The sequence below is a fragment of the Zosterops lateralis genome (genome assembly GCF_965231275.1).
Source record: "Zosterops lateralis genome assembly, chromosome: Z".
Lineage (NCBI taxonomy): Eukaryota > Metazoa > Chordata > Aves > Passeriformes > Zosteropidae > Zosterops > Zosterops lateralis.
In genome coordinates, this window is record NC_139800.1 from 28,171,609 (window position 1) to 28,199,368 (window position 27,760).

Genomic DNA, 27,760 nt, shown 5'->3' on the forward strand with positions numbered 1-27,760 from the left:
AGCTACCAGACATTATGACCAGAAACACCCAACAGAATTAAGGTGATAAGAGTAGTACCTTCAGGCCAGAACAAGCTCCCCCTGGAGTTGCTCTCATTTTTTTTCCCCCAATGATTCATGGAAACAAAGACAATTGTTGTGATATATTAAAGTAAGCCTGTAAGCTGAGGCCAGTTGAGCACAAATGATAGAAAGGAGCAGGACGTTTTAGGTGCTTTATTATTTCTAGAACAAATACGATGATTATGGGCAACTTGTGTTGTAAACACGTATTTCCCCAAAGTAAACCTTGTCACTGATAAGCTCCTGTTTTCTTTCATTGTCCTCTGAAGGAAGTTATACCATTCAGTGTTCTCTGTCTGTCACTATGTGACAGATATGACTGTGCACAGCACATGCGAGCATTTTGATTAATACACTGGCAGTAGAGTAACTAACTCTGCAACAAAGAACAAGCATCTTCAAAACAAAACCATGCATTAAAAAAAATAAAATAAAAAAAAAAAAAAAGTAAACCAAACAGTAAAAAATAAGGGCAATAAAGGTGAGTAACCCTTAACTTCTTGATGATTTTTGACACATTCTATGTAGCCCATTTAAATCTATTTCTAGACTAGACCCTCTTGCTTAGAGCTTTTTCCTTAATAGATTTGATAAATTTTACTGATACTGGTAATACTGAATTAAACTTACCCCATTTCTGTCACATTTTAGTGTGGAGTCTTGCAAGAGATTAATTTTATTGATCTAAGTTCAAACTTTGGGAGAAAAAAGAATCAAATTTAGTTTGGATGGAGTAACATATAGCTACACTATTATCCCTTAAAACTGCTACCTGCACCGCTATTTTGCTCCCTTAACACTGGTTTTTGATCGAACACAATAGCCAGGAATCTGTCACAAGCACACAGATATTGATTCCTAATTCACAGTGGACACAGTGGTCTGTTAAAACCGTTCTCTTGTGAAACTGTCTTTCATAAGATTAAAATGTGGGCTTAAAGTCACAGGTGGAGACACAGAAACACCCAAAAGGCTGGTTCAATTGTTTTTCTTTTCTGGACGAAAAGGTATCAATAGATGACAAATACCAAAACATAGAAGACTGTTCAAAATTAAAGGAAGATGGACTTCAAAACTTGGAGGAAACATAGCAAACGCTCTGTTATTCAAAGCAAAACAAGAAAGTGGAGTGCTTATGGTCATTTTATTACACTGACTATTAAAACACATCATATTTGAAAACAGTTACAGACTGTATGCATTGTTAACATGAAGAGGACAACCAATTACAGGAGTGACTGAATGCAGAAGTGAATGCACTTTCAGAAGTCAAACTTGGAAACTGTGCTATTAATTTCTTCTGTATTGCAAAGCTTTTGTTTCATTATGTATTTGCCTTGTAACAATATTCTAAGTTTCATTAAGTAGTCTTCAAAATCATATTTGGGGCATTATCTCCAGCTGGAATTTAATTTTTAAGTCAACAAATTGTCAGTACAGACTTTGGCTTAATTAATTTTTGGATACTTTTTGAGCATTTGTTTTTCATTCCACAATGAGATTAATGCTAGAAGAATTTCCATCCAAACCACAAAATAATCTGTTTGTAAACAAGATTTCCAATACTGAAAGATTATTTTTTTCCAAGTGAGACATCAGAATATTAAAGTATACTAAAACTATATTCGTAGTCTATACCATGCTAGAGTAAAGGCATGCAAAAATCACTCAGTTTTTCACTGCTTTTAAGACCACTTGGATCTTTCCATTACAAAATCATACATTAATAATTTTACTTGCTGTTAGCCTAAGTTAATGTTCATCTTAGTAGTAAAACTCCGATTTCAATTATCAAAAACCAAATTATTCTGAGTTTCAGAATGTTAAACAAGCATGAAAAAGATTCAGGAAATAGCTCATAATTTGTTTCCCCTTTTTCAGAAACTATCTCTGCTCATACTTCAACATAGTTTTCTCTAAGAGTAAAACACACAGTTAGCAAGTTATGTGTTTACTTCTGAACCGACTTCTGATAAAAGCTATTTATTCCAGAATTTGAAGCAGAGATGGTGAGTTCACTGCCTAAAGAACAGCAAATAAAAAGTGTCTTATTTTTCAAAGAAACTGACCTCCTGCTTCTGACTTGAATTTGAACTGTGTATCCTGAAATACATTTGAAAATGGTATATATTTATTTGTATAATTTATATTGGTACGGACTTATAACTACCAATTACCATATCTTTATTGATTATACTGAGTTTGGCCAGTACCATACATTTTTACTGCAGGTGAAAGTTATTTTCAGAATTAATAGACAATACAAATCTAATATTTTATTATAAACAAGGAAAATATACTACATAATAATGAATATTTCTAAGAGATACATATAATATGAAAACAATTGCTTTAGAAAGTACTAATTTTAAAAAATGACTTAAATTTTAATTTTATAAGAGCTCATAATCTTATCAAATTTTAAATTATTTATGTTGAAATGCATTATTATAATTGCATTTCAGAAATGTAGTTTTAATACCATCTTCTTATTTTTCTATGAAGAAATTGCTCTGAGATATTCTGATTTTCTCCAAATCTTCAAATGTGAGAGGTCCTTTTGGCAATTCTAGCAAAGTGCTCTGTGTGTCAAGTATGTTCTCCGCTTCACCTTAAAAAAAAAGAAAGAAAAAAATTAATTTCCATGGCATTACAGCTAGAAAGCAAAGGAAGGGGAAAAAGGACTTAAGAAACTGACTTAGCCATTCCTCCTTGGACCACATTAGCAAAATAGCAAGTCATAGCTATATCTTTTACAAACAAGCTGATGTCAATATACCAGCAAAGTTGTCTCTAAGGAATTTTGGACTGGTGGGGTAATTAGGAATCTGAGAAGAAAGTGGATCAGACATACGCATGAAGGTGTACACATAAGCTTTAACAAGTAAATTTGTACACAGTGTCACCGATGTACCACATTAGAGCACAATTTTCCTTTGTGCCTCAGGACTAGCCTAAAAGGTGTCAGAATGTGGGCAGCACAGGACTTGAAGAAGTGTGCTCACAAAAAGATTTGCTAAGACAGTTACCTAAATATGAAGCATAGCAGGGAAAAGTTGTAGAGTGCAGAATGCTCTGGGCAAGGCTGGAATGAAAACATCCAGGACAGAGAATCCAAAAAACAAAGATATAGACTGAATATCACACATAGGTTGTGGTGGTCTGATCGTGATATAAGAAGAGATGATTAGGTAAAGAATGCATTTATTTTGTCTGATGTCATTTGCCACAATGCCAACAATCTTGTTTATCTACGCCTTAAGTCCCAGTTTGATGATCCTTATAGCAGTGGTCTGAAACTGTATTTATGTGTGATCAGCCTGACTGAATATTGCAATGCAGTCAAGATTGTGGTCATTCTATAAAACAGGTCAGAGTGCTGACATCTCCCAGCTGTAATTTTTATAGTACTACAATGTTTGGGACCATCAGTAATATCCAGCACTGGTTACCACTCCCACAACGTCAGTCAGTTGTATATAGCATCTCATTTTTGAAATAGCAAGAGATCTTGGGGACAGAGACGTAGATAGGCAAATCTCTGTGTCTGTCCCTCACATGTACTAGAGGACATTGCCCCACTCACTGCTCAGGACTCAACTATCTAAATTTTGGAAAAGGTAGCCAGAGTTCCATTCTTAGTGGAGAAGTTCTGTGCAATTAGAGGCTGGCCATAAAATCCATCCCCTCCTCTAATAATTTGTGTGGAAAACACCAGCACTGTGTGCCTGGACTGGGAGGAAAAGCAAAACAGCAAGGCCAAGAACACAGACAGCAAGTCCATGACTGATTCTTCGTGTCCTCAGAGGTTTAGAGCACTTAGTTTGATGGCTATTCTGTAACCCTGACATACCAAAAAGAGTAGGTCCTGATACATGACCCTGGAAATTTAGGGCTTTCCAACAGCAGAAGCAGAACTCATAACAGGTATTTTCCCCTATGTCTTCAGTTTTGAGTTTTAATTAGTGCAAGCTATAAAGCAGGATAAAATACCATTCCAACATTTCAGTGTGGAAGAATACTAAAATAATTTGATAATTTTTGGTCAAGTAGGCTGGAGACAGAAGAAAAATTAACTGTAAGCAAGATCAGAGACAAAATGCCTAATGAAAGAGAAACAATGAAACCTTTCAGGGGTATAAAACTATTCCAAAGGATGAAGGGCAGCAGATATAGGCCTATGTGATAAAGGTGGTTCAGATACAAGGTTCACAGTGCGGCAAAGAAACAATGGAAGGTTATCTTAGGAGAGGGAATTGGCTATGAGGTTGATGATAGGTATACCCTGGAAGAAAGAGACAAGTTAACGAACAGTAAAGGGAATGGTGCATATGTTCATTATTACACCAGTAAGATTAGGCTTGGCATGCACCAAGAGAACAGACAGACAAGCAGAGACGTGGCTGTGAAGGCATGGGAGTGAACATAGGGATCAGTTGAGTATTGAGAATAAGCATTGTGGCTGCAGGTCAATTGTGTCATAAAACCTTCTCTTCAACTATGTAATTTTAACCTTAAAATAAAAATGAACTCCTGAACCTGACTGCCAGACCAGAATCATGCAGGCTATTCTGCTTCCTTTTAGTCTAGTGCTGATATTGGTAATTAGTTTAATTTCCTTCTCTTACTTTCCTTTATCCTATTCTGTAAGTAGGATCTGTAGACCCAAACCTCTCATGTATTTTCACAAAGCTAAACAAATTAATCACTTTTTTCTCTTCCAAGGTAGCTTGTCATTCCCTAATAGTTTTAGCTCTTCAGTATAATTCCAGATTCCCTTTACAGAAGTGATCTAAATTACATGTAAACTTTCACAGGAGTTATTTTTCTGCACCTTCCCATCTGTACTCTATTTGTACTCTATTTTTGAAATACGCATCCCCAGATATATTCAAAAGCCTTTTGGACATTTTCCTGGGCAATTGGCTACAGATGATCCTATCTGAGTAGGGGGCTTGGACCAGACAACATTCAGAGATCCATTCCAACCTCAACCATGCTGTGATACTGGAAAACTTCACTTGATGTTTCTAGACTTTGCTTAACTCTCATTTTCATCACACTATTGAATTATACTCATTCTGTGATCATTAGCATTCATGTTTTCCCTTTTTCTGCCATTTCCATCTGGTGAGTTCTGGTGATAGAAATCCCTATTAGTCCCTAGTTTTTTGATGACAGTATCGAATTGAACCCTATTTTGTTGTCTCATTTCTTCAATCCATCAGTTCTTCTTGCACTACAGTTTATTCTCTGTTGATGAACTTCATCAAGTTTGTCACCTGTCGTCCCTGAATTTCTTGCTTTCAAGTGTTTGAGTCTTTGCAGCAGTTTCTCACGCTGCTTCATGTAAACAATATAGTATTCTTAGAAATTATCTCTATGTTTTGCATTCTTGTTCTCTGAGAGAGAACTTGACTGATGGTCAATATTGACCAATGGAGTCAGGAGGTTGTGACCTCCTTGGGCCAATCTTGGCCCTCTGTACAAAATATATATAAGCCTTTGGAGTCAGATAATAAAGAGCTTTCCATGTTTCACCAAGCAGCTGCCTGCTGTCCTCTGTGAAGGTCCACTCCCACGTCACAACGTGTTGCCCCTCTAAAGGCTGGGGTAACAGTCACCCAAAGATTTGATTAGGATAATCTACTTATAATTTCAACTATAAAACAAATGAAGATCCAGACCAAATCTTAAGGAATATTGTTAATAGCACTGCTGAAGCCTTCCTTTTCAAACACAAAATTTTAAAATTTCCTTACTCCCATTCTTAACTGTCTACTAATTTCCATGTCTTTCATGCTAACCTAATCTTCAGGTAATTCCACCTCAAATGCTTTCATGAGTTTATAATGGATTTTCTGGAAAAGACAGTTAGTTTGGCATATTCAATTTTATTTTCTATTTGGCTCCACAGTTTCTTTTCTGCAAAACATTTTCACAAACCTTGCATACTGCTGAAGTTCTCCTAATGGAGCTGAAATGATGAAGATGACTTTTCCTATTTGGAAAGCGATAGGATACCACACTGCCCCTCTTCAACCTATGGTTGAAGGACCACATGGTACACAGTAAACATGTTACATACAAATCCTAAATTCCAAGTGCTAATTCTGTTCTGTGTGTACTAATCTTCTTTTCAACACTTTGATTTCCAAGAACTGCCCTTTCTTCCCTGTGCTTAGCTGACTCTTCATATTAAAATCCAAAGAAGTTTGTTTAGTGCTGTTGAGGAAATGTTCACACAGATACACCTTCCTGTATCACCTAAATGTATTTGCACCTGCATGCAGCAAGAAAAACAGCAGATTTTGTTTCATTAACCTACCACTATTTTCAACAAAGCATACAGAGTTAGGAAACCTAAGTGTTAGATCTGGAGGCTAAAGACTAAGAGCTGAAACAGATTTTTATTTTATTTCAATATGGTTTGTGCCAGTAGCAGATAAGACAACCAAGCTAGTTAACTAAGACAATTTGTGAAGGTGACAAGCCGTGGCCCAATGCTGTCTTCGCTTACGGGCAACACTCACTGAGCCAGTCTACTTCACTGGGAATCAGACTTAATATAAATGCACCTCCAACACAATGTACATCACTTAATCACATAGACAAGGGACAACTACATGGCAAGGCCTCCCTTTCTCGGACTTCCCTTTCTTCAGTCTTAGCAGGACACTGCAGTAAGATCATCACCTGATAACTGTGTTTGGTCATGAAGGTGTAAGGCCACGATTCATGTCTGTATTCCTTTATCTTATAATCCCTATCCCTTTCCCCAAAAAACAGCATTGGAATGGAATACGGAAGGAAATCAACAGATCTGTCATTTCTCCCAAATATGAAATTCTTATATCAGCTGCATATATAACCTTAGCATTTAAATATTTTGAAATAAGAGGAGAAAATTACATTCTTAACTGAAAATAAATGCTGTAAAAGTACAGTGAGTACCCTTAACTAGCAAAGTATCTGATTATAACAGAAGGAAAAAAAGAGACATAATATTTCTGGCAAAAAAGACCCCCAAATATCTATTACAAGTTTTCTCCCAGCCATTTAAAAAACATAACAGATTACCTGAAGTTTGGTTCTACATGAGAACAGGACAGACTTACCTCTGATCCTTTGCAACAGTGTACCATAGCCCATATCATATTGATAGAAAAATACAAAGCTTAAGGGAAGTATTGGCAGTAAAACTGCTGGGTTCTTCCTTTTTATTGCTCTGTGCAAGAAAAAAAAAATTAAAAATTGGATATTCAGCACATCAGCACTGTTACTTTAGGTTGACCTTGACTACCTAGGACTTGTGTATCCTTCTAAAATCTCTAATCAAAGACTAAGTCTTAATTTCCCCAGAAATATTTGTCTTTTGGTTGCCTTCTTTCTCAACCCAAGAGTATTTTAAACATACAATAATGATTTTTGAATAGATCTAAAAAATATGGGATGATCTAACACATTTAGCATGCATGTGCAGCCACTTGCAACATGAACAGCGTAGATTCTACCTTCATTCTCAAATGCATCTGAGTCTACAGAGAACCCATAATGCATAAGGTGCATTTAATCTTCACGACATACACAAAACCACAAATATTTCCTACATCCCCTTTAAACATGTTACAGGACAAGAAAAACAAATTATCGACCAAACATACTGTAGGGCAAGTTCTTCCCTATACAATATAGCTTTATTAGCCAGGCTTCTTTTTCCCTTGGGTCAGTTGATTCCAATTTAACCGGATAGACTTCAGAATATGTCCACTTGTTCACTGCATTAAAAAAATCCAGATGGAGGATATACTACTCACTAACAGTTCATTAAATCTCAGTACAGACAAGACAATAGCATGGCTTTTAAATACTCCCTCATCTTCCACACACAACTTTTATTCTACCCTGGACTTTTGGTACTTCAGATATATAATTTTATTGTCAGCTCATGTCTCTGCTTTTAAATAAATATGCAGTACAGACATAACCAAAACACATTCAGAAGCTGACAGAATTCAGAGTCCACTTGTCATTTGATCAATCTCTGGGAAATTACTAAATAAAAATAACCACTTGTTGTAATGAAAAAGCAAGATCCAGCAAAAGAGAAACATATAGTGTAATATATTTATATTTTCTGTTAGGGAATAAACTTCATACCCAGTTGTTAAAACTACAGCAGCAAGTCCATAAAATGTCCCAAAATATTTGAGAAATTCTCGTGTCCAAGCAATCTGCATGGCTGTTTGTCTCTCTCTTATCAGGTTCTGCAGTATTAGTTGCCTTTCCAGCTAAAGAAGGGAGACAGGTTAAACAAAATTAAATCATCCATTTATCTTAAAGACTGACTCAATCTCTCAGAGGTCTGTAAATCCAAAATGCTAACTAAGAAAGCAATCTTTCATGCTTTTGATTGAGAATGGTCTTCCTCCATAATAGTTTATACCAAGAAAGCATTTAGGTCAATTAGCAAATGCTTTTATGCAGAGTCTTTCTAAATTTGCTTCTCAAGGTCCAGACAACCAAAATTGCAGTGTTAGGTTTTGAGAGCTACCCAAGTGTCAGTGGGACTCTCTAGATTAAGATTCTCTGACCTTCACATTTCCATGGTGATCCATAGAGTACCTGCTTTCCTAATTAATTCTGCTTGATTCTAATTTAGTTGTAGTAATTTTAGAGTCAATCTTGTAACCTCTTTGTCCTTTAAGGATTTCCTCTTCCTCATGATGCATCATAAAGCTAATAACTCTTCTGCAATGCCACAGTCACAAATATAGGAAAACTCTATGAAGACAACAGATCTTTTATAGATACTGAATATATATTAAAAGTCCATAAGGAAATACTTCTGTAACTAAAACTAAAAAAAAAAAAATGCAGAAAGTACAATCTAGTCAATATATTCACATGTCCAACTATAGAACTTTCTATGGTACAGAAGAATAAAAAAGTAGACTATTAGATTTATTTTTTTTTAAATTACATGCCCCATCTAAACTTACCAGCACATTAAGTAAGGTAAATTCAATATTTCTCAAAAGTTCCTCTCAACTGTACAGAACACAAAAAATAATTTCCTTCTCAAAGTGATTAAAAAAAAAAAAAAGCATTGTGCCAAAAATAAGCAGTTTGAAACCAGAGTGGAGACATTAGTTAACAGAGCAAGATGTCTTCTTCACAGCAATGTTTATAACTCATCTTGTGGGGAAAAAACTGAGCACTTAGGTTTGTATGTCTAGGCCGGCTAACCAAGTGGGATGAAAAGTTCAAGAAGGTATAGGAAACAGAATACCAGCTGTCTAAAAGAGTGTATTCTAGGGAAGAAAGAACAAAGAGTGAATTCAGAAAGTTCTCTTTTAATGAATCTCTAAAAGTAATTAAATATGTTCTTTCTCCTACTTTCTAATTCAAGAATAATTTAAAGGATTTGTAATTACTTAAGGTTTCCACCTATTTATTCATCTCCATTACTATTGATTTAGCCTGAACAGAACAATTTCTGTTAAATTGTTACTAATTATTTCGTCAGACTATGTTGATCTTGCTATCTTATTTACAAGTTCATTCAGTAGCTAGATAGGTAGAAATAATTTTGAGACAGCATAATGAAAAAAGGACAGATCTAATTACATATAATTGTACACAGTAGGAAAAACAACATTCACTATAGTCTCACAGTACTATTTCATCTGTTTCTCTTTCCTCAAGACTTACATTGTAATTGTTGTTCTCACTGAAAATATCAACAGGCTTTACCTTTCTGATAGCCATAATTTTCAGATTGCTTTGTTTTGTTGTTTTTTTTTTTTTAGAAGAAGTAATTATATAATGGCTGACAAACCACTTAATAAAATATCAAAATAATTAGATTTTATTTTGTCACCTACAAGGCAGTTGGAAATTCTAAAATAAACAAGTACACTGCCCATTAATTAGACCCATTTTGGTCCCAAATCCTAAGCCTGGTAAATTGCTGAGGCCTGACCTTATAAGATAAAATAATGACACGTAATATCCATTTAATGACTTTATTTTCATCTTCAGTGTGATTATAGATGTAGTTTCCACATATGTGAAAAGTATATCCTTTGTTTGCCTGTCAGCACAGATAAGGGCCTGTGCTTCCAAGATGCACAGTATTACCCTAAATGAGCTTCAATTTGAAGAAGCACATGGTAAGGAAGTGGGACAATGATATGCTGATGAAATACAGGTCTTGCTAAAGAGGAACAATGGAGAAGAAGAAAAACAGACAGTTTTAACATGCCCAGTGTTTAGAAAGAAATAAGCATGACATTAAAAAAGGCTGTAAGTTCAAACTTACAAAAGTAAACTAAAGTATCCTAACATGATTTCTATAAAAACAAATACACACCCCTCACCCTCCAAAAAAACCCAACAAAAATCCCCTCACACTTGTTATACTTTGACAGGCTCTTTAAAACCCAAGTGCTGAAAGAAAAAGATAAGTCACAAACAATGAAACCAAACAAACACCATGCTGCAGGAGACTGTCATATCAAATTCCAGAAGCCCAAGGGTACTTTCATGTATATCTACAAGTAGTTCATATAAATAACCTACTATAATTGAAAACAACTTGTTTTCTATATTACAAACAACAGCCAGATAACATTATCAAACATTTTTTATATTCTTTTCTAACTAGATCTTTTTTCTTTGACTTGAGAGAAACAACCTTCAACTTTCTCCATCCAAAAACAAGTGGTGGAATGAAATGCATAGAAAAATACTCACAATTGCTTTCCTTTGAGCAAATTTCTTCCATGCAGCTGCAAAATTTTAACCAGATGAAACATAATACTGTATTTAAATTAATTTCTTAAAACAACAACAACAACAACAAAAACAGATGTGTTGGAGAGAAACTTTAGAATTATGCATCTTAGAAATGAACATTCTTTGTGTACATGGGGAAATGTGACAGCCAAGAAACAATGGTTTCAGAGGAATAATAATCCACAGAAGGCAATAAAAACCAGGTCTAGTGACATTTGGCTAGAAGAATAATTTAATTTTTTCTATTACTGAAGTTTCATGATATTACAAAGAATAGTTTACAAGACCGATTTTGTCCATACACTTACAATGTAACATCAAGAAAGCCCTGAGATACATCTGGGGATCCTAAGCAAACAAATTTTTATTTAGTCATAATTTATACAGAGAAAACTTTGTAACAATACATGAACACATGCTCCAAAACCCCTTTGAACCTATGTGGTTTTGTGACAAACCCAGGATTACCGCTCTCAAATGCCAGAAGTTCCCTTTGTTCTGTACTCCTTTATTCCAAAAAAACTTGATTAATGCTTGCAATTTCCAAGATCAGTTTTGTTACTTGTCAAAGTTTCACCTTGCAAAACAAAAGATGATAGTCCTGTCGCTGTTAGGATTACAACAAGAATCTGAGTAATGAAGAGATTTAGTCTAAATGTTCTAAGTGTTCCAGAGCAATTCCACAGTGATTCCACTGGATTTCAAACTCTCCTTAAGGAAAAAGAAAAACTGAGAAACGGTTATGGCCAAAGTTGCCCTACTAGATACTGTTTCATCACACAACTTAAACTTACCAAAATAACTGTAGAAAAACCAGTTTGGAGTACACCTGAGCTCTTTCCAGGGAGCTCTGTAGCCACTGCACAGCACAGGACGGAATACCTCTCTGGCATATTCTGACAAAGCAGACAAAAGGCAAGGCACCTGCCTACCCTGTGCCATCAAAAACTGCTTTAGCATGTCCAGACCTGACATCTGATCAGTTAAAGAGGTTTAGAAGCAATGCTTGAATGCAAAAGAGTATATACCTTTAAATGAATTTTGGATTATCTAAGTGTCAAAATTAAACACCTACATGGGCACTCAAGTGACTCCTCTGAACTAGTCTTTTAAAAATTCAAACAATTCATGGGCAATATCCTTATGCTTATCTACTTAACATGCCAATCTTAAATGAATATCTGGGGAGCTTGAGTAGTTTTGAATGACTAAGATATCCTGACGTGCTGGCTTTGCACTGGTGTACAACTGTTGGTAGATCTTAAGACAAAACTAATGGCTCAAGCAACTGCCTGAAGTTGACATTAAGCAAGTCAGGATTTGAAAACATATGTGTATAGGAAAAGACTCAGGAGTCTACCACAAAAAATGACTCGGAATTAGATGAAAGAAAACCAAATCCTGTTTGACTGCAGTTCAAATCAATATCCCATTTTCAGCTGTTAATTTCCCAGTAATTGTGTCTTATTTTCCTCAGCATGTGTTCTATTGAAAATGTCCGTCACACCGAGATAGTCAAAGACTTTTGATCTATTAACATGCAGATTTTATGAAAAACACCAAGTCCTACTCTCTTAGGACTTTGTTTACAATAATTTTTAAAATTACTTCTTCTCTCATTATGGCAGAATGGAAGTAAGAATTAAGAACAGTAGGTATTCATTTTTACTGCAAAAATTTTTATAGAATTTTATAGGTAATAAGACAAAAAAAAAGTATATAATTCAGACTTAGCAGAGATGGGCTGCAGTTTATTTAGAAAAGTCTTACTGATGGGAGAAGTTGATTATTGAGAAAACAAGCCACAGGTGCACACCACACATATTAGGTGAACAACCATTCACCATCCAAATGCCATGTCTTAGCGAATAAACTTTACTCCATTTTAAGTACACAAATGGCTCATCTATATAGCCATAAAAACTTCAGTAGGAATGATTTACGTGACTATACTTGCACTAAAAACTACAGATACAGGGTCTCAAGTGCAGCTTTAGCTCAGGACAAAGAGAGATACTGTAACTTTCTTAGCCAGGTTGCTGTGCATAGCACAAGAGAACTGAAGCTGTTATGTGGATGCACATCCACATATGCTTTTCAATTACTTGTATCCTATAACAGTCAGACCATGATTTTATAGACACAGTTAATATCATAATAAAAAGAGTGACAATAGCAACTTCTTATTGGCAAAAAATATTGATTGCATGATTTAAAAAATTAAGTATAGTATTCCAAAATAAATGGGTGCTAGTAGCAAGTGACATTTTAAATTTTATAACACTGTCAAGAGGACCCAATTAGAAATAACTTTCCCATTTTTTTCTGTAAATACAGCTAGTAGTTTTTCAAAACTGTGTGAGCAACTGTAGGGGCTGATTGGGATTTTGAAGTCTGCCACATAGAATCTGTTACAGTAAAAGGAAATCAATGCTACAAAATGAATCATGACAGATGAAGAGAAGTGAGGCACAGAGGGAAAAGGTCAGTTACTGTGAAACTGATAATGGTAATAAACTAGTCAGCAGTAACCATCCTTATCGTTTCTACTGATTATTCTTCAGAATGCCATAATGATGTCAAACCACATAAAAGAGCATTTATATTATCATTTCATTGAAAAAAAATCCAGTGGGAGAAAATTCTCATCTGAAATAATTTAATCGACTTTGACAAATTGCAAAAAAACTCCCCTGGTCTGGATTACAAGCTACATCTTCACTAGACTAGAAATTTCTCATACTTTAGAGTCTTAGCTTGTTTTCTCTCTTCCATGTTCAGATGCTGCAGATGAAATGGATGCTACTTTGGTTTTGTACTCCCAAATGCAATGAAATGTGGTGTACAAATATTCAATAGAAATGAAAAGCAAAGACAGTGCTAAATGCTCTGTTTTTCACTGTCCACATGTACTAGACATAATTTTACTGGTGTATTTTGTGTGAGTCTATGTGTCTGTGGGGAGGAAGACACACTAACCACCACTCAATGAAGAGTCAGTTTGGAACCCAATATGCTTGATGGCTGTCCTGGGAGATATGCTCTTTCACCCAACCTGTCTAAAATATGGGGCAGGACAAAGACTTCGCTTGAGAGCAGTCATGGCAGTAAACCTACAGGGAACGTATTTCATGTCAACATCATTAAGACATAATTATAGTAACATACTGGTAAACAGATATTTGGACAGGAAAGGAATTACCTACCTTATAAAAAATAATCAGATAAACACCATCTCTGCTTAAGTTCTGAAACTCAGTATCTAAAAAAACCTGAAACTTGAAGAAACTTTTGGAATACCCTTACACTCATGTTAAAAGACTTCTCTAGCTTTGTCACAGGTTAATGTATCTGTTATATACAGGCCACGGCTATTCTACCTATAATAGGTTATTTTCACTCACAACTTTTCAATATTCAGACACTCTGAAAGTGTTCTTTTAAAAATTACTAACTTCTAACTTCTGAGCACTCAGACCTGCAATGAAAAATAAGGCTTAAGTTTAAAAAAAAAGTGACAATCACACATACAAAACCCCACAAATCCCTTCCAAAATACGTATGAAAGTTAGTGTGCAGATAGTACAGCTGCATGTGGCATTTCATCAAGAGATGAAAGATTAAAAGCTCATGTGACTTTTCCTTGGTGTCATTCTTTCTAATCAATGGGTAAAACCAGAAGCTGCTGCAAATGGTTATTTGACAAAAATAATTGAAAAATAGAATAGTGATACCTATTCTACACCTCCATTGTAAGCCACCAGAGTGCAATACAGAGATGACAATTTAAAATAATTACACAGTGTCTGCCTGGTTCTATGACCAGCATGCCCACAGACATCTCAGGAAATGGGCCTCTAGATCAAACAGTTAAAGTAAATCAGACATAAATGTTTTATCCTGCTGCTTCAAAGTTTGTTTGCAGACATTTTTCATATCAAATACATGGAGCAACTAAAATTATTAGCATTGCAAGAAATTGCACCCTTTCAAAAGAAAACTTAATTTTTAAAACTTCTCTACAAAAAGACAGATTATGAATTATTTACAAGCAAAAGAGTTATCAGAAAAAGAAAAGGGTCTTACAATATTAGCCACAAGCTGGGATATAAACTGCACTGAAAAAAAAAATCATGCAGAATCACAAAATATTCTGAGTTGGAAGGGACTCACCAGGATTGAGTCCCAACCCTTAACTGAATGGTCATGGATCAAACCCATGACCTTGTAGTTATTAGCATTGAGTCCTTTATATTCCTTTTGTTGTCAATAAGTACTGAAATTACACTCTGTATAAAGAGAAAATACTATCAAAAGCCTTTAAATCCATGTGAGATTTTGTGCTCCACAAAGGAGAGACTCAATTTAATGGGCAAACCACAAAGGTAAAATTTCTTGGCAGTAACCCAGCATTCTTATTTTTCTTCTGTGTGGCTTTTAGGCAACAAACACACAGCAGACTGAAGAAAGGCATCCACCACCTGCATTTAGTAATATTATCTACAAAAGTAAGTGAAGTTTTAAGGTACTGTTACCAGCATTCAGAATTCTCAGAACTTTTATACAAGCTTTATAGAGACAAACCAAAGTCATTGAACGGCCAGTTATGTAAAAAGCAGGTATCAATGCTGCAGGAATAGTAAGGAATAGACCAAGATATATAAAACAAAGAGTTAATGTTGCAATATCAAGTAATTTCAATATCTAAGTAATAACTGAATAAAAGCTGGGTTTGTTTGTTTGTTTTTTTTTTCCAAACTTAACATTCAGGAAATAGTATTTCATAGAAAGCAAGTAAAGGATCAAATTTTACTTCAGTGGACTTAACAAAAGACTAAAACGACAGCTTTGCTCTATTAAGAGGAAAAGAATTATGGAAAATTTGGTGTGTCACAGGAACCAGCTTCACAACCCATTTTTTCTTTGAAGTTAGTTGAATTCCTCCAACAAACTGAGACTAAACATATAACAGTAAGCTGGAGGTGCACCTCCAAGCAAGACAAAATTTGCAAGCTGCATTCACAATGATACGTACTAGATATTTCCCCCCAAAGTATAATTGAGTCTACTGAATAAATTTAATTAATATTTGTCTCACTACTAGTGCAACCACCAGTCTGTTTTGTGTCTTTTGCTGGTAGCCATTGCATAGAAATAGCTATTAAAATGTGCTCTTTGTTAACCACTTCATTTCTTTCTTTACAGTGATCAGGCAGAGTATACAATCTGTCAGCTAATACCAACCAAACTGGCTTTTTTCCTGCAAGACAGATGGTTCTAATCTTCCTCAGTACAGATATAATTTATCTTGTTCTGTTCCATTTGATGCACAGAAACTAATAAGGATATAGAATTGTTACCAGAGAGCATTTATTTCCCAGAATTAAGCCCAGATCACCTAAGGGGCAAAACAATTTATGTAATGCTTCAAGACAAATGCATTAGTGATGTCACAAGTGTTACTAGTATCTTGTCAATAGAAAACAAATCTATCTATTTTCCACCCCAAAGGGAAACAGATGGTAGTAATCTGGAAAGGCAAAGCTTGCTTACATTTTACTTCAAGAGAAAGAAAGGGAAAAATTGTTTTCATTTTAATTGAACTAAAAAAAAAGTCCTTTTGACTAAATTTCACTGAAAACTTTGGGGAGGAAAAGGTTAGGGATTTACAAGATCCTGAAGAAAATGACTCACTATCTGAGATATTAAGAGAAATTAAAATTTTCAGGTATCATCATAGAGGTGGTTGATCTTTTACTAACAAAGATAAGGTGACAAATCTGTCACCTTATAGACATGGAAAAATGTCATCAAATAAAATTTTATTAGGCAGAGGAAGGACTGCAGAAACCTGTGTCAGTACTTTCCTTTTTTATCAATGAAAGTGAAGAAGCAAGAAAATTTTTTTCTTGTTCAGAAACTCACTGGTATTTTAATATTAGCCATTTTTCCTGCTGAGAGTCAAAACACAGCACATATGCATTTCAAGCACCACTTCATTTTAAGATCAACTGATAAATAATTGATAGTATTTTTACTGAGTAATGGATTAATTGAATTTATTAGGGGGAAAAAAAACCCAAAACAACAGAACCTCAAAATTGTATTTGTAAATATAATCATCTTTAAATAAGAGATGTCATCTCCCCCCTGCCATTACTCATACTTTCTCATTCTCTCTATTCCATTCCTACTTCTAGCTCATTACTCAAAAAGGGTCCCTGGATAAAGGACCATGGGCAAGATGTGGGTCTCTAACCAAGAACAAACAATAGGCATATGAGGTGCAGGGCCAGGAGTTGGACATGATGATCCTGATGGCTTCCATTCGCTCAGCATATTCTACAATTCTATGAATTCCTTTTACCTGTTTGAGATGGAGTACTAAGACTGAGCCTACTAGGTATCAAAAAGACATTAATTAATGTTTTGGTTTTTCAAAAGTTTCAGTTTTTCCTCATGCGATTTTCATTAACATTTTGCATTTGTCTTTAAGAATGTGGCCCAGTGTCTAGTTTCTAATAAAACCTCTACTGACCTATCTTAATAGCATCTGTACATTCTCAATATATTTTTAATTTTAAGGAATTTAAAACTAAGGAGAGGAGGTCAGAGGAGACCCATGAGCTGTCTGATAAATAAATCAGGTTTTCCTCATCTCTCCCTCACAAAATTCTCAGTATCTGTAATAAAGGAAGTCCAGCAAAATGCTATGTGTAGAATCCATTATTCAGTTCAAATATCACAAAACCAATTACTTAAGGAAGGTGTACATTTGTATGAAAACATTATCTTCTTAAATATGCAGGTACAAATCCTGCTTGTACTTCATTTCTACTAAATGTGTAATCTCATTTTTCACTTTAAGATGTGTTTAAAATGCTTCAGCTGCCTCTTTTACTATACATCCTATCACATACTACCACAGCAACCTCAGTTAGATGTTTCTTAAGTAGTAAGAACTTCAAAAAACACTAGAGGGTTACCTTGATTATCAAACAGATTACAATAAGAAACAAAACTCTTGCTGGAAGGTTCAAATTTATTTCTCACTGGGCAAATACAAATGTTATGACCTCCTTGTACATTTTCAAAGAGACATTGAGATGAAAAGCAAACATTAATAAACAGTTGTACAACTATTAACTGTATAACTGCTAACTGTGTAACTGTATAACACCTTGTTTTGAGATACACATGAGTGTCTGGATATAAACTTAAATTTTTTAGTCTTCTTCAGTCTCTTATAACAGGTCTATATTTTTTACTGGTTTTATGTCTTTATTTCAGAAAAAATGGATGTCATTTAGTCAAAAGATATGGCCAATTAATAAGCATGCTACAGGGTACCTCTACCCTTTCATTTTAGATTTAAGGACAAATTGTTGAACATTAAGAGAAAACTGCCTTGTTACTTTCATTTATTGCCATTCAAAGCAAACCTCTTAAGGCAATACAATCTTGGCAGGTAGATAATGTAATTATGCTACGGTCTGCCTCTAACCAGAGCTGAGTGTGTTGAGGAAAGAAAACATATGATATCAAGATGCATTTATCTACGTTTTCAGTGAGTTTTTGATATTTTTTTCCAAAAATAGATACTTTTGTCACACACCTTTTAAAACATTAAATTCCATTCCATTGATATTCATATTTACACATTAGTATATATGATGAAATACTATCCCAAAGTATTTTCTTACAAAACTGAGAGCTTTCTATATCCATTTGTGGATATAGAAAACACTCAACGACGGTTTCACTTCAAGCTGATTTGTGACTGCATGTGACATGACTTGTGCATACAGTGTAAAATGCATACATGATTCTCCACATGCAAGAGCCGAAGAAGAGATGAAAGCACAAAACACTTGAAAGCCATTTTCAGAAGTAGAAATCCTATGAATTATAATTTGAATGAAGTAAGTAATTTATTTTTTTTTGCAAGAGACAAATATGTTTGGCATTTCTGTGTTAAGTCAAAAGAAAAATTCATTTACAGAAGAAAATGCTGTATTATTTGTATCTATGAAAAGACAGACTATGCCTTCCTGCATAGAGGATGAGTTTCACTGGCATTGGCAATGTTTTATACTATCTGCCCACTCACTCCACAATTTTAACTAATTGAGGAAGAAATGGCTTTAGTTTTTATTTCCTTTATTAATTTGCATCACTGCCAAAACTTCAAAAGAAGCTGTTTAAACAAAACAGAGAAAAATAAATGATGGAAAGGGAGAGGGAGAGGAGAAAGTATGAAAATATCCACTGAAGTACAGAACTACGGAGGATTTTCCATACCACCATCTGATCCTCATTAAAATTGGATAATGTAGTTTTATCATGTCTCAAAATAAACTGAGATGATGTCAGGACCAAAGAAAGCTTGCCATGGATTTTCAGAACAAAAACCCACAAAAAACCAAAAAAAACACCCCAAACTACTGCAGCATTGTCAAAGTACAGAAAATTAAGCCCTTACTTTTCCAGTTTTGCTTGATATTGACTTTTTTTAAACCAAGTAGTATAGAATCTTTTCCATGCCCACACAGGGAGCATACAGGGATCAAATCTATAAACTCTCAAAGACTAAGTGCTATGACTGTTTCCTGGCTATCCAATATTACCTGGGGAGAAGAATGCACTTTAGAGTCTGACATAGTACAACAGGGAGAGAAGAAGGATGGCAGCAGGCTGGGATTGAGACTATCCAGAGATTCATGTTGTAGACAGGTTATAATAAAACACTTTTATTATTGGTGAATAGAAGATCTGTCAGAGGTATATTATTTTTCTAGCCTGTTTATTTTCTTACAAGTTTAGTGGTTCCCATCAAATATCAATATGGAGAACTGTATCTGACTCCTGAAAGTAATGATGCTTTCCCACTGAGAAGTCTATCTTCTGGTCTGGTAAGACATCTTCCTTCTGGGAAGGAAAAAGACCCCAAAAGTTTGCCAAAAATCCTCCAAAATACTCTGAACTGCAACCCAAAAACAACAATAAAACAATTATATGCCCTAAGCATTAACTAGTCTCTTTTCTTTCCAGCACTTTCAGCAATTCTCCTGTATAACTTATCCTTAAAAGTTACACTTTCCAACAATTTCAATCCTCCAGTCTGACCCTGAAAGACTGGCGGAGCTGACCTGCTGTAATCTCAAAGCAATACTTTTTAAACGTGTTTTGCTTAAATAATGGTTTTAACTGTTTACTAGAATTTCTAATTTCAACTGACTTATGTATGTGCTAATGCTGAATACATACTGCTACATAGAGTGTAGAGGAAATGTTTCTGCTAATACAAGAATATATATTACAAAGCTTCCAATCTATAAAAGAGAACAATTGAACAATTCTATTTCAGGTAGATTATTCCCACAAACAAGATTTTTGCTTTGTTTCTGCAATTTGACAGGCAGGGCACACGGAGGCTTTGATTCCCAATTCCATTTTCCATCCCTTGTGATGTTATTTCTGTACCATCGCTTAACATACATCTGAAGTCTGCCTAACAGCTGTCAGTTAAAAGTTAGACCAAGTCACATCTTGTTTCAACAGATTGCTGCTGTGCATGTCGTGCTCAGTAGGAGTGCAGACATCAAGCAGTAACTGCTAATAATTCTCAGTCTGGGAAGAAAGAGAGGTAAGAAAATCCTCCCTCACAGGATCCACAAAATACAGTGAGCCACAGCCTGCTTCTGTGGAGGTTAGAGCATTATAAAATAACTTGGGTTCAACCTCAGCAGTCCTGCTCAGAACAGGATCAGCTATGTGATCAGGCCAGGAGACCAGGCTGCTGAAGGCTTTTATCCTTGCTAGGTCTTGAAAACCTCCAAGGATGGAAGCATCACTGAGCCTCTGTTCCATTGCTGGACTGGCCTTGCAGGGGAAAAGGTTTCTGCTTACACTCAGTCTGACCTGCTCCTCAAATCATTTCAATGTATATCCACTACCTCTCACACTTTCTGGCTGTGCTTCCTTGATTACTCACGGTTGGTGAGGGGCTGCCCTTGGATCCTGCACCCCAGAAGGCATCCCATTCCAGGCTAAGTAAGCACAGCTCACTTGGCCTCCTTGCAAGAAGTGCTCCAGCCCTTGGCCATCATGATGGTCTGCTGCAAAGCTGCTCTTTTTCACCTACATTATTCTTGCACGAGGGAACAAGGGGGGGCAAAAAGTGGATGCAGCATTCAAATGCATTTAACTAAGCACTGAACAGAAGACAACAGAAAATTTTGTCAACCTACTGGCTTCACTAGAGCTTATAAAACCCTCATTTGTCCTTTTGACTCTCTCTCCTATCAGAGTACACTGCTGACTTATGTCCTAGTTGCTGTATTCCAGTGTCCCCTGCATCTCTACAGAATTGCTCCCATTTTTCAGCTCCCAGTCTGTGTTGTGGCCAAGGACACTTAGCTGACACTTAAATCATGTCAGCTTTCCTGAACTCCTTTATCCATCAAAGCTCCTATGGAACCTTGCTTACCAGCTTCCAAGCAAGATGAAATCCTCTCTCCCAATGTCCAGAGTCTGCAACTCATCATGCTACAATCAAGTGTGCCTCTAATATTACAGATATCCCTTATTCGTAAATAACAAATTCAGCTGTGTATGATGGCCCTTGGGTGGCCCATCTAGTGCATCCACACCTGTATCAAGCAGTTATTCCTCACATTTTGCAGAAATGTACTCAATTGCTTATGTCCTCCTATTTATGGCACTTTCAGCAGATTTTAGGGAGACTACAGTCTCATGAGAATCAGTTAGCAATCCAGAGACTTTCTTCAGTTGTTAAAAGAACAACTTGTTGTTTCTTCATGTATTTTGTCACTTTGATTGGCAACCTGCAGCATGCTCCCTCCACAGTGTCAAGTTTTGTGGACTCTACTTTGACCTTAACTCACAAGCTACACTTTCTCATCAGGGGTATCACTACTTCTTGTCTTTCCTTCCTGTCTTTCCTGAAGAGCTAGTACCTGTCAGAGATTTCAAGTTTCATGAGCTGTCCTAGCACATCTCAGTTATTCCCATGATGTTGCAGTATTGTGACCAGAGACAGCTCTTGTTCTTCCTGTTTGTTTCTCAGGCTGTGTACACCTGTGCTTGAGCATGTACAGGCTTCCTTTTTCCAGAACCATCAACACTGCAGAAAATCCCAGCACACTGTCTCATAAAAGCTTCTGCAAGGACTAGATACATTCTAGACTTCTTTATTTAACATCTGTTGCAACAGCAAAATGCTCCTATTGCACTGCTATAGTAGAAACAATATTTTTTAGGAGAGCAGAATGATTTATTTTTTGATTTGGAGAAAAGGTTTTTCATTTTCTGGGATTTGGGTGTTTTTTCTTAAAACCAGAGTAAAGTGCTCTGGAATAGCTTAGAGAATTCTTTGTGCTGTATTTACTACCCTATTTTCTTCATTTCACTAGGCAGGCCCCTATGCAACACAATTTTCCCTTCTATTCTCTGACCCTGAATCAGTGCTTCTCTTCTCACTGCTTTTTAGTAAATTTGTCCAGAAACGTGTCTAGGTGAAAACTTCAATGGCTTGACAGCATCAAGAGATGCACTTAAACCTTAGGTCTGATACACAACGATATTAAAACAAATCAGTCTTTCCACCCATGCCTTTCTACCTATCATCTTGTAATTGAGAAAAGGGTGATACAACAAAATGACAAATAATTCAAGTAAGTCTTCAATTCAGATCTCATTATTAATGACGAAGCTAATATGAGAAAGGGTAAAAAAGGTCAGTCAATAAAGGATTCAGTATATCACCAATTATTTGTGGAGTTCCAACGAAAAAAATTCTTCTAATCAAGTAATAGAACACTTATACACTGAGATATAACTGAGAACAATTATGAAGGATTTTAAATGCTACTAGGACTTTAATTTTTTAGTTATATGGACTAGGAACCACTGCTTACTATACATTATTATTCTTACACACATCAAGATATCTTCATGTAATTCAACTCTTATAATACCACAGGAAAAATAACCAAAAACCCTGTTATTAAAACAAAATCTCAGCTTCATCTTCTGTAGGGTTACCTTTCAAGTAGTGCAGACATGCACATTCCTATATATAATATAGGAAAACTGCAACATGAATTGGTTTCTTCTGTGGAGAGTTACCCAAGGAAAGAAAGGAAAAACAACTTTTTAGAGCCAAAAGTGTTACTTTTTTAAAAATAACAGCAGGATATAAACTAAAATCTAACTAGTGGAGTGGAGTGTCGGGGGAAGGAATAGCATAATGCTGACTTGGTGGGGTTCTGTTCAAAACTAAAGAAAGCACTTTTGATTCCTCTACATGCATTAGGAAACCTGGCTAAAACTTGGCAGGAGAGCTTAAGCTTTTCTAGGTCCGCACCCTAAATTAAAAGCCTTTTAATTGTGCTTAGAATATCTTTTACACATGACTACAAAAATACTACTCTGAGATGCAAAATAAGCTCTGCTTTATGCAATCCTAGAATCAAATTCATTAACAGAAAATTAAAATTTTAATCTGTACTGTGACCTTCTACAATGATTTAGCTTCTTATCAGTCTAAATAACACTACACAGTATACAAAGTTGTTTTAGTAATTTTTATATTATTTGAAGACAATGTACTTTTATTATGCACTAACCAAACTTAATCTTGTCTCATTGCAACAAAATCTTTAGGAAGCATCACAGTATGTGAAGTCAGACAATTTCTTATTAAAAAAAAAGCAACCTGTCAGGGTTCTTGACACCTGGTTCTAGACAGTAAGGTCACTGTCAGCAAATATTAATAAGAAATAATTAAAGTGTTCTAATCCGTACTGAGGAAAGCATAATTAGCCACAAATATTTCTGCATTCCTACTTGCCACTTTCAGATATGTATCTTTTCCAGGCTGCCTTGTACACCTTAAAATGGCTTTCTTAGTAAATAGTTATTGCAATAGTTTTCTTCAGGTGTATGTTTGGGATATTAAAAAAAACAAAGGACAAGGAATAAAAGCCTCTTTAAAACAGAAAGTACAGAACATAGCACTTCAACTAAAGAAATACATGAAATTCCTGCATTTAATTGTGTTAAGTGGACACATAGATCATTAAAAAAAAGAAAAATCTGCTATAACTGCTCTGTGGCCTGGAGCAGAGACCTCCTCTAACCCATTCAGTCTCACTAAAAGCACTTTGCAAGGCCATATACTAGTCTTGAACTGTAGATCTGATATATTAAAGTGTTTGAAAATAATTTTGCAAACTACACTTTAAGGAGCAGGCTCATGATAAAAACGAAGCCTCAACAAACTTCTATCACAAACAGTCTCCACTTGACACAGATTGGTATTTCATTCTGGAGCCACACAAAGACAATACAAACAACTTCAAACAATACAACAGTCCTTCAGCATCAAGGCAAATAGTTGAGTTTTTATTATTCTTCCAAAAAGCATTAAGATACAATTTACAAGGCCACAATCCCTTCTTTTCAGAGTTATCCCAAGGAAGGTATAAAGAAAAAACCCATGCACAGCATCTTTTAATATTGTCTTATTCTGAAGTAGTCAAGTTGGTTTGGCTGTCCAGCACGTATCAGAATGACTCTAAAACTGACTGAGCTTTAGCATGCACCAAGGTTTGGGATTTGGAGGGGTCGTTACCAACTTCTATCATGTTATTGTCTTCTTATTTCTGCAAGTCTCTTTCCAACCTACAATCTTCCACATGAAATAAGTCAATCATTAAACAGCTTTGTATTTTCTCTCTGCTCAGAGGAGAGCATATGCATATTTGGGGTTTTTTGCTTTTAAAAAGTGTTCTGTCACAGAAATTAATATTACAAAAATCTTGTTCCAAGCACCTTACAGTAATGTTATGACACTTGTATATCTGCAAAGGAGCAGGAGATGGTTTACAGATTCTTACTGTCTCACCAATACCTACTGTGGTATTCCAGGTCTACCCAAACAGTAACTAGTTCATTTCTGTGCACTGTCACACCATCATTGCTAGTAGGAAAGGCATCCTAGGTGAAGCAATTTTGATGACTTCTTGACCTGCATCACTTGGCTTGGAGTGATAATTGTACCCTGTTCCTTTAACATCTTAATCATAGGACACTTTAAGAACACTCAGAAACTATGAAAACCTCCAAGAAGTTTTGATCCCACGTGTTGTTTTAGGTCGACCTACATTTAAGCATTTTTCAAGATCTTATAGTAAGTACATTATATTACTTCTAGCATAAGCTTCTATTTCAATCAGAAATATGATGGTTTTCAGAGAAAGATGGGTAAATTGATAGCATCCAAGTCCCAGTATTTCACCATAAGAATATATAAATGCTTTAAGTTAAGCTATTTCATTCGGGTCCTAGGATGACCTAATTTATCCAAGTATTTCCAGTTATAATTTCTGTCTAAAGTAAATAAATTAGGCTATACCATTTTCTACAAATAGCCTGAAAGTCTAGAAGTAAAGCCCATGTTACAGGTTTTAGTCACATATGGAAAAGACAAACGACAGTCTTTCCTCTTCTCTACACTCTCCCCAGGCTTGAAGCAGGACTATATGCTTCTATCCCAAAATGAAACAAAACAAACCAAACAAACAAACAAACAAAACAAAAAAAACCCCAAAACCAACCAACCAACCAACCAAAAAAAAAACCACAAAAAACCAAACAAACAAAAAAAACCCCCAAAACAACAACAACAAAAAAACCCAAAACAAAAAACAACCAACCAACAACAACAACAACAACAACAACAACAACAACAAAAAAAAAAAAAAAAAAAAAAAAAAAAACAACAAAAAAAAACCACCAAACCAAAGCAAAAAAAAAATTAGTTCTCCCCCTGCCCCCACTGAATCTTTTTACACCCTATTCAACTGCACAGTTCCGGCATTTTCAAAAATTAGAGGTTTTCTAACACGGCAGCTGTGCCTGCAAACACAGTAGGAATCAGGTATGATTGGTAGTGCTAGAAAGAAATGCACTATTCTGACCATAACAATTGTCAAATAAAGAAATACAATTCAGGGGAAGTTCCTGAAGAACAATTTACAAAAATTTTATATGTAATTTTGAAAGGGTATTTCTGTAACTGCCCTCAAAGTTTGTTTTCTATAGAACTAGCTAAGGCAAATACTTAGGCAAATAAGGTATTCAAAGTCTGCAGCTACCTACAAATGTTAGCTTGAATTCAAGGTCTTTTTTCAACTCTATTTGCCCAACAGAGAAGAAGTTTGTGAAGCAAGCTTACACTTTAATTTCACTGTATATCTGTCAAACTAAAAACCTTCCTGTTATTTGGATTTACAAAAACCTTGGGGATGGGAAGAGCATCTCTGTGCAGGAGAATAAAAATTTGTACACAAAACTTGTGGTTGCATCTAAGCAATGCATAACACACCACAGACAGAAAATGATGTCTTTAAGTCGTGCAAAAGGCTGCTTTTCTTTGAAGATTTAGGAGTTATCCTCTGTTTTATTATATCATCTTTCCTTACGCTATCTTTCTTCTTCTTAGACAGAATTCCAAGGTCACCTTCAGAGTCTGGTTTACATGCGATCCTACAAAACGTAGTACCTGCACACTGCTTTGTAAACTAGAATAGGCCATCTACTGGCAACTTAATAAACTGAAAGTTCATCCACTACTTTAAACATTCTAAAAATTTAACGTTTTAATTTTTTAGTATGTTTGAAGTGTGTTCAATTTAAATGCAGTACTGAAGGAACAAACTCCAGCTAAATCCATTTGATTATTTAGTAAGTTACAAGATATTTAACAACAAATCAGAAAGGTAGTGCTATACTATAGGTCTGTTCAGCACAACTTCTTGAACCCTAATCAAACTGGTTTTCCTTTTTCTCTGCTGTTATTTTCTTATTTTATGAGAGGGAATAAAACATCCCCATGCCCTAGTCTGAGGTTTCTAGAACAATGAATAGCTGCAGTTATCTAATTGAAAGATCTGATTTTAAAGAAAGAACTGTTTGAAAGATTTTTTTTTTTAATAGTGGAGAGTTGAAACATATGTAACTCGTGTATTTTAAGAGTATAAGATCTATGTTTCAGCAACTCCATTAAAACTTACTCACTTTAACACATAAGTGTTTCTTAACACTGCAGCGTTACAGTGCAGTAACACAGCTCAACTTCAGCATAAATGTACTTTTCAAAGTAGGCTTCCAAAAATGTTTTTAGAGTCTGGCTACTTTAATGGTAATTTCCACTTCTATGATTCGTTAAAACCGACTGTTGAGGAAGTTCTTTGACACACGTGAACCTGCTGCACTAGGCAACCACACAGGAACTGGTGGAACACGTAAATGGAGAGCACCTTTAACCCTGGGAGCTCAAAGTCCAGCAGGTGAAGCTGCCAGCCCAGCCCTGAGCAGGGGGCGAGCCGCGGGAGAGCTTCCCCCGCACCGCCGCCAGCCTCTCTGTTACCTGCAGCCGCATAAACTCCTGCTGCCCTTTCAGGCTGTCGTTCATGGCCTTCGAGACGACGAACCCCATCGCGCCCTGCAGCACAGAAGACACCAGCTAGGGGATGCCGGCGAGCCGGGAAAACTCCGTGAGGATGAGGAGAGCCGCCCCCGGGAGGAGCCTGCTCTCGGTCCCGCCCCCTCCTCCTCCCCTCCCCTTCGGCTGTAGAAACCATCTCAAGAAACTTGAAGAAACTCATCCCATATGAATAGACAGACAGGCCCTGGTAGGCTCACCACTCGCGTGTGCTGTATCTAGGCAATACATGTAAATCACGAAGGAAAAAAATTTAAAATGCCTTTGTCGCTTAATGCTTCTTATCTTGCTCTGCTTTTCACCATGTGTAAGAATGTTTTCATGGCATCATCATCCATAATTACAGGCTGGCTCTGAAATCCAAAT

The 27,760-nt window shown here is 35.8% G+C and overlaps 1 protein-coding gene across 1 annotated transcript; it reads right to left on the bottom strand.

Moving 5' to 3' along the window:
- Positions 1-1,197: 1,197 nt before the first annotated feature.
- Positions 1,198-27,473, bottom strand: PLGRKT (plasminogen receptor with a C-terminal lysine). The gene is made up of 4 exons (XM_083883423.1): positions 27,320-27,473; positions 8,224-8,354; positions 7,182-7,291; positions 1,198-2,674 (listed from the first exon to the last, which is right to left on the bottom strand). The coding sequence occupies exons 1-4, from the start codon at positions 27,386-27,388 to the stop codon at positions 2,553-2,555; spliced, it is 432 nt and encodes a 143-aa protein (XP_083739549.1). The 5' UTR covers positions 27,389-27,473; the 3' UTR covers positions 1,198-2,552.
- Positions 27,474-27,760: the final 287 nt, after the last annotated feature.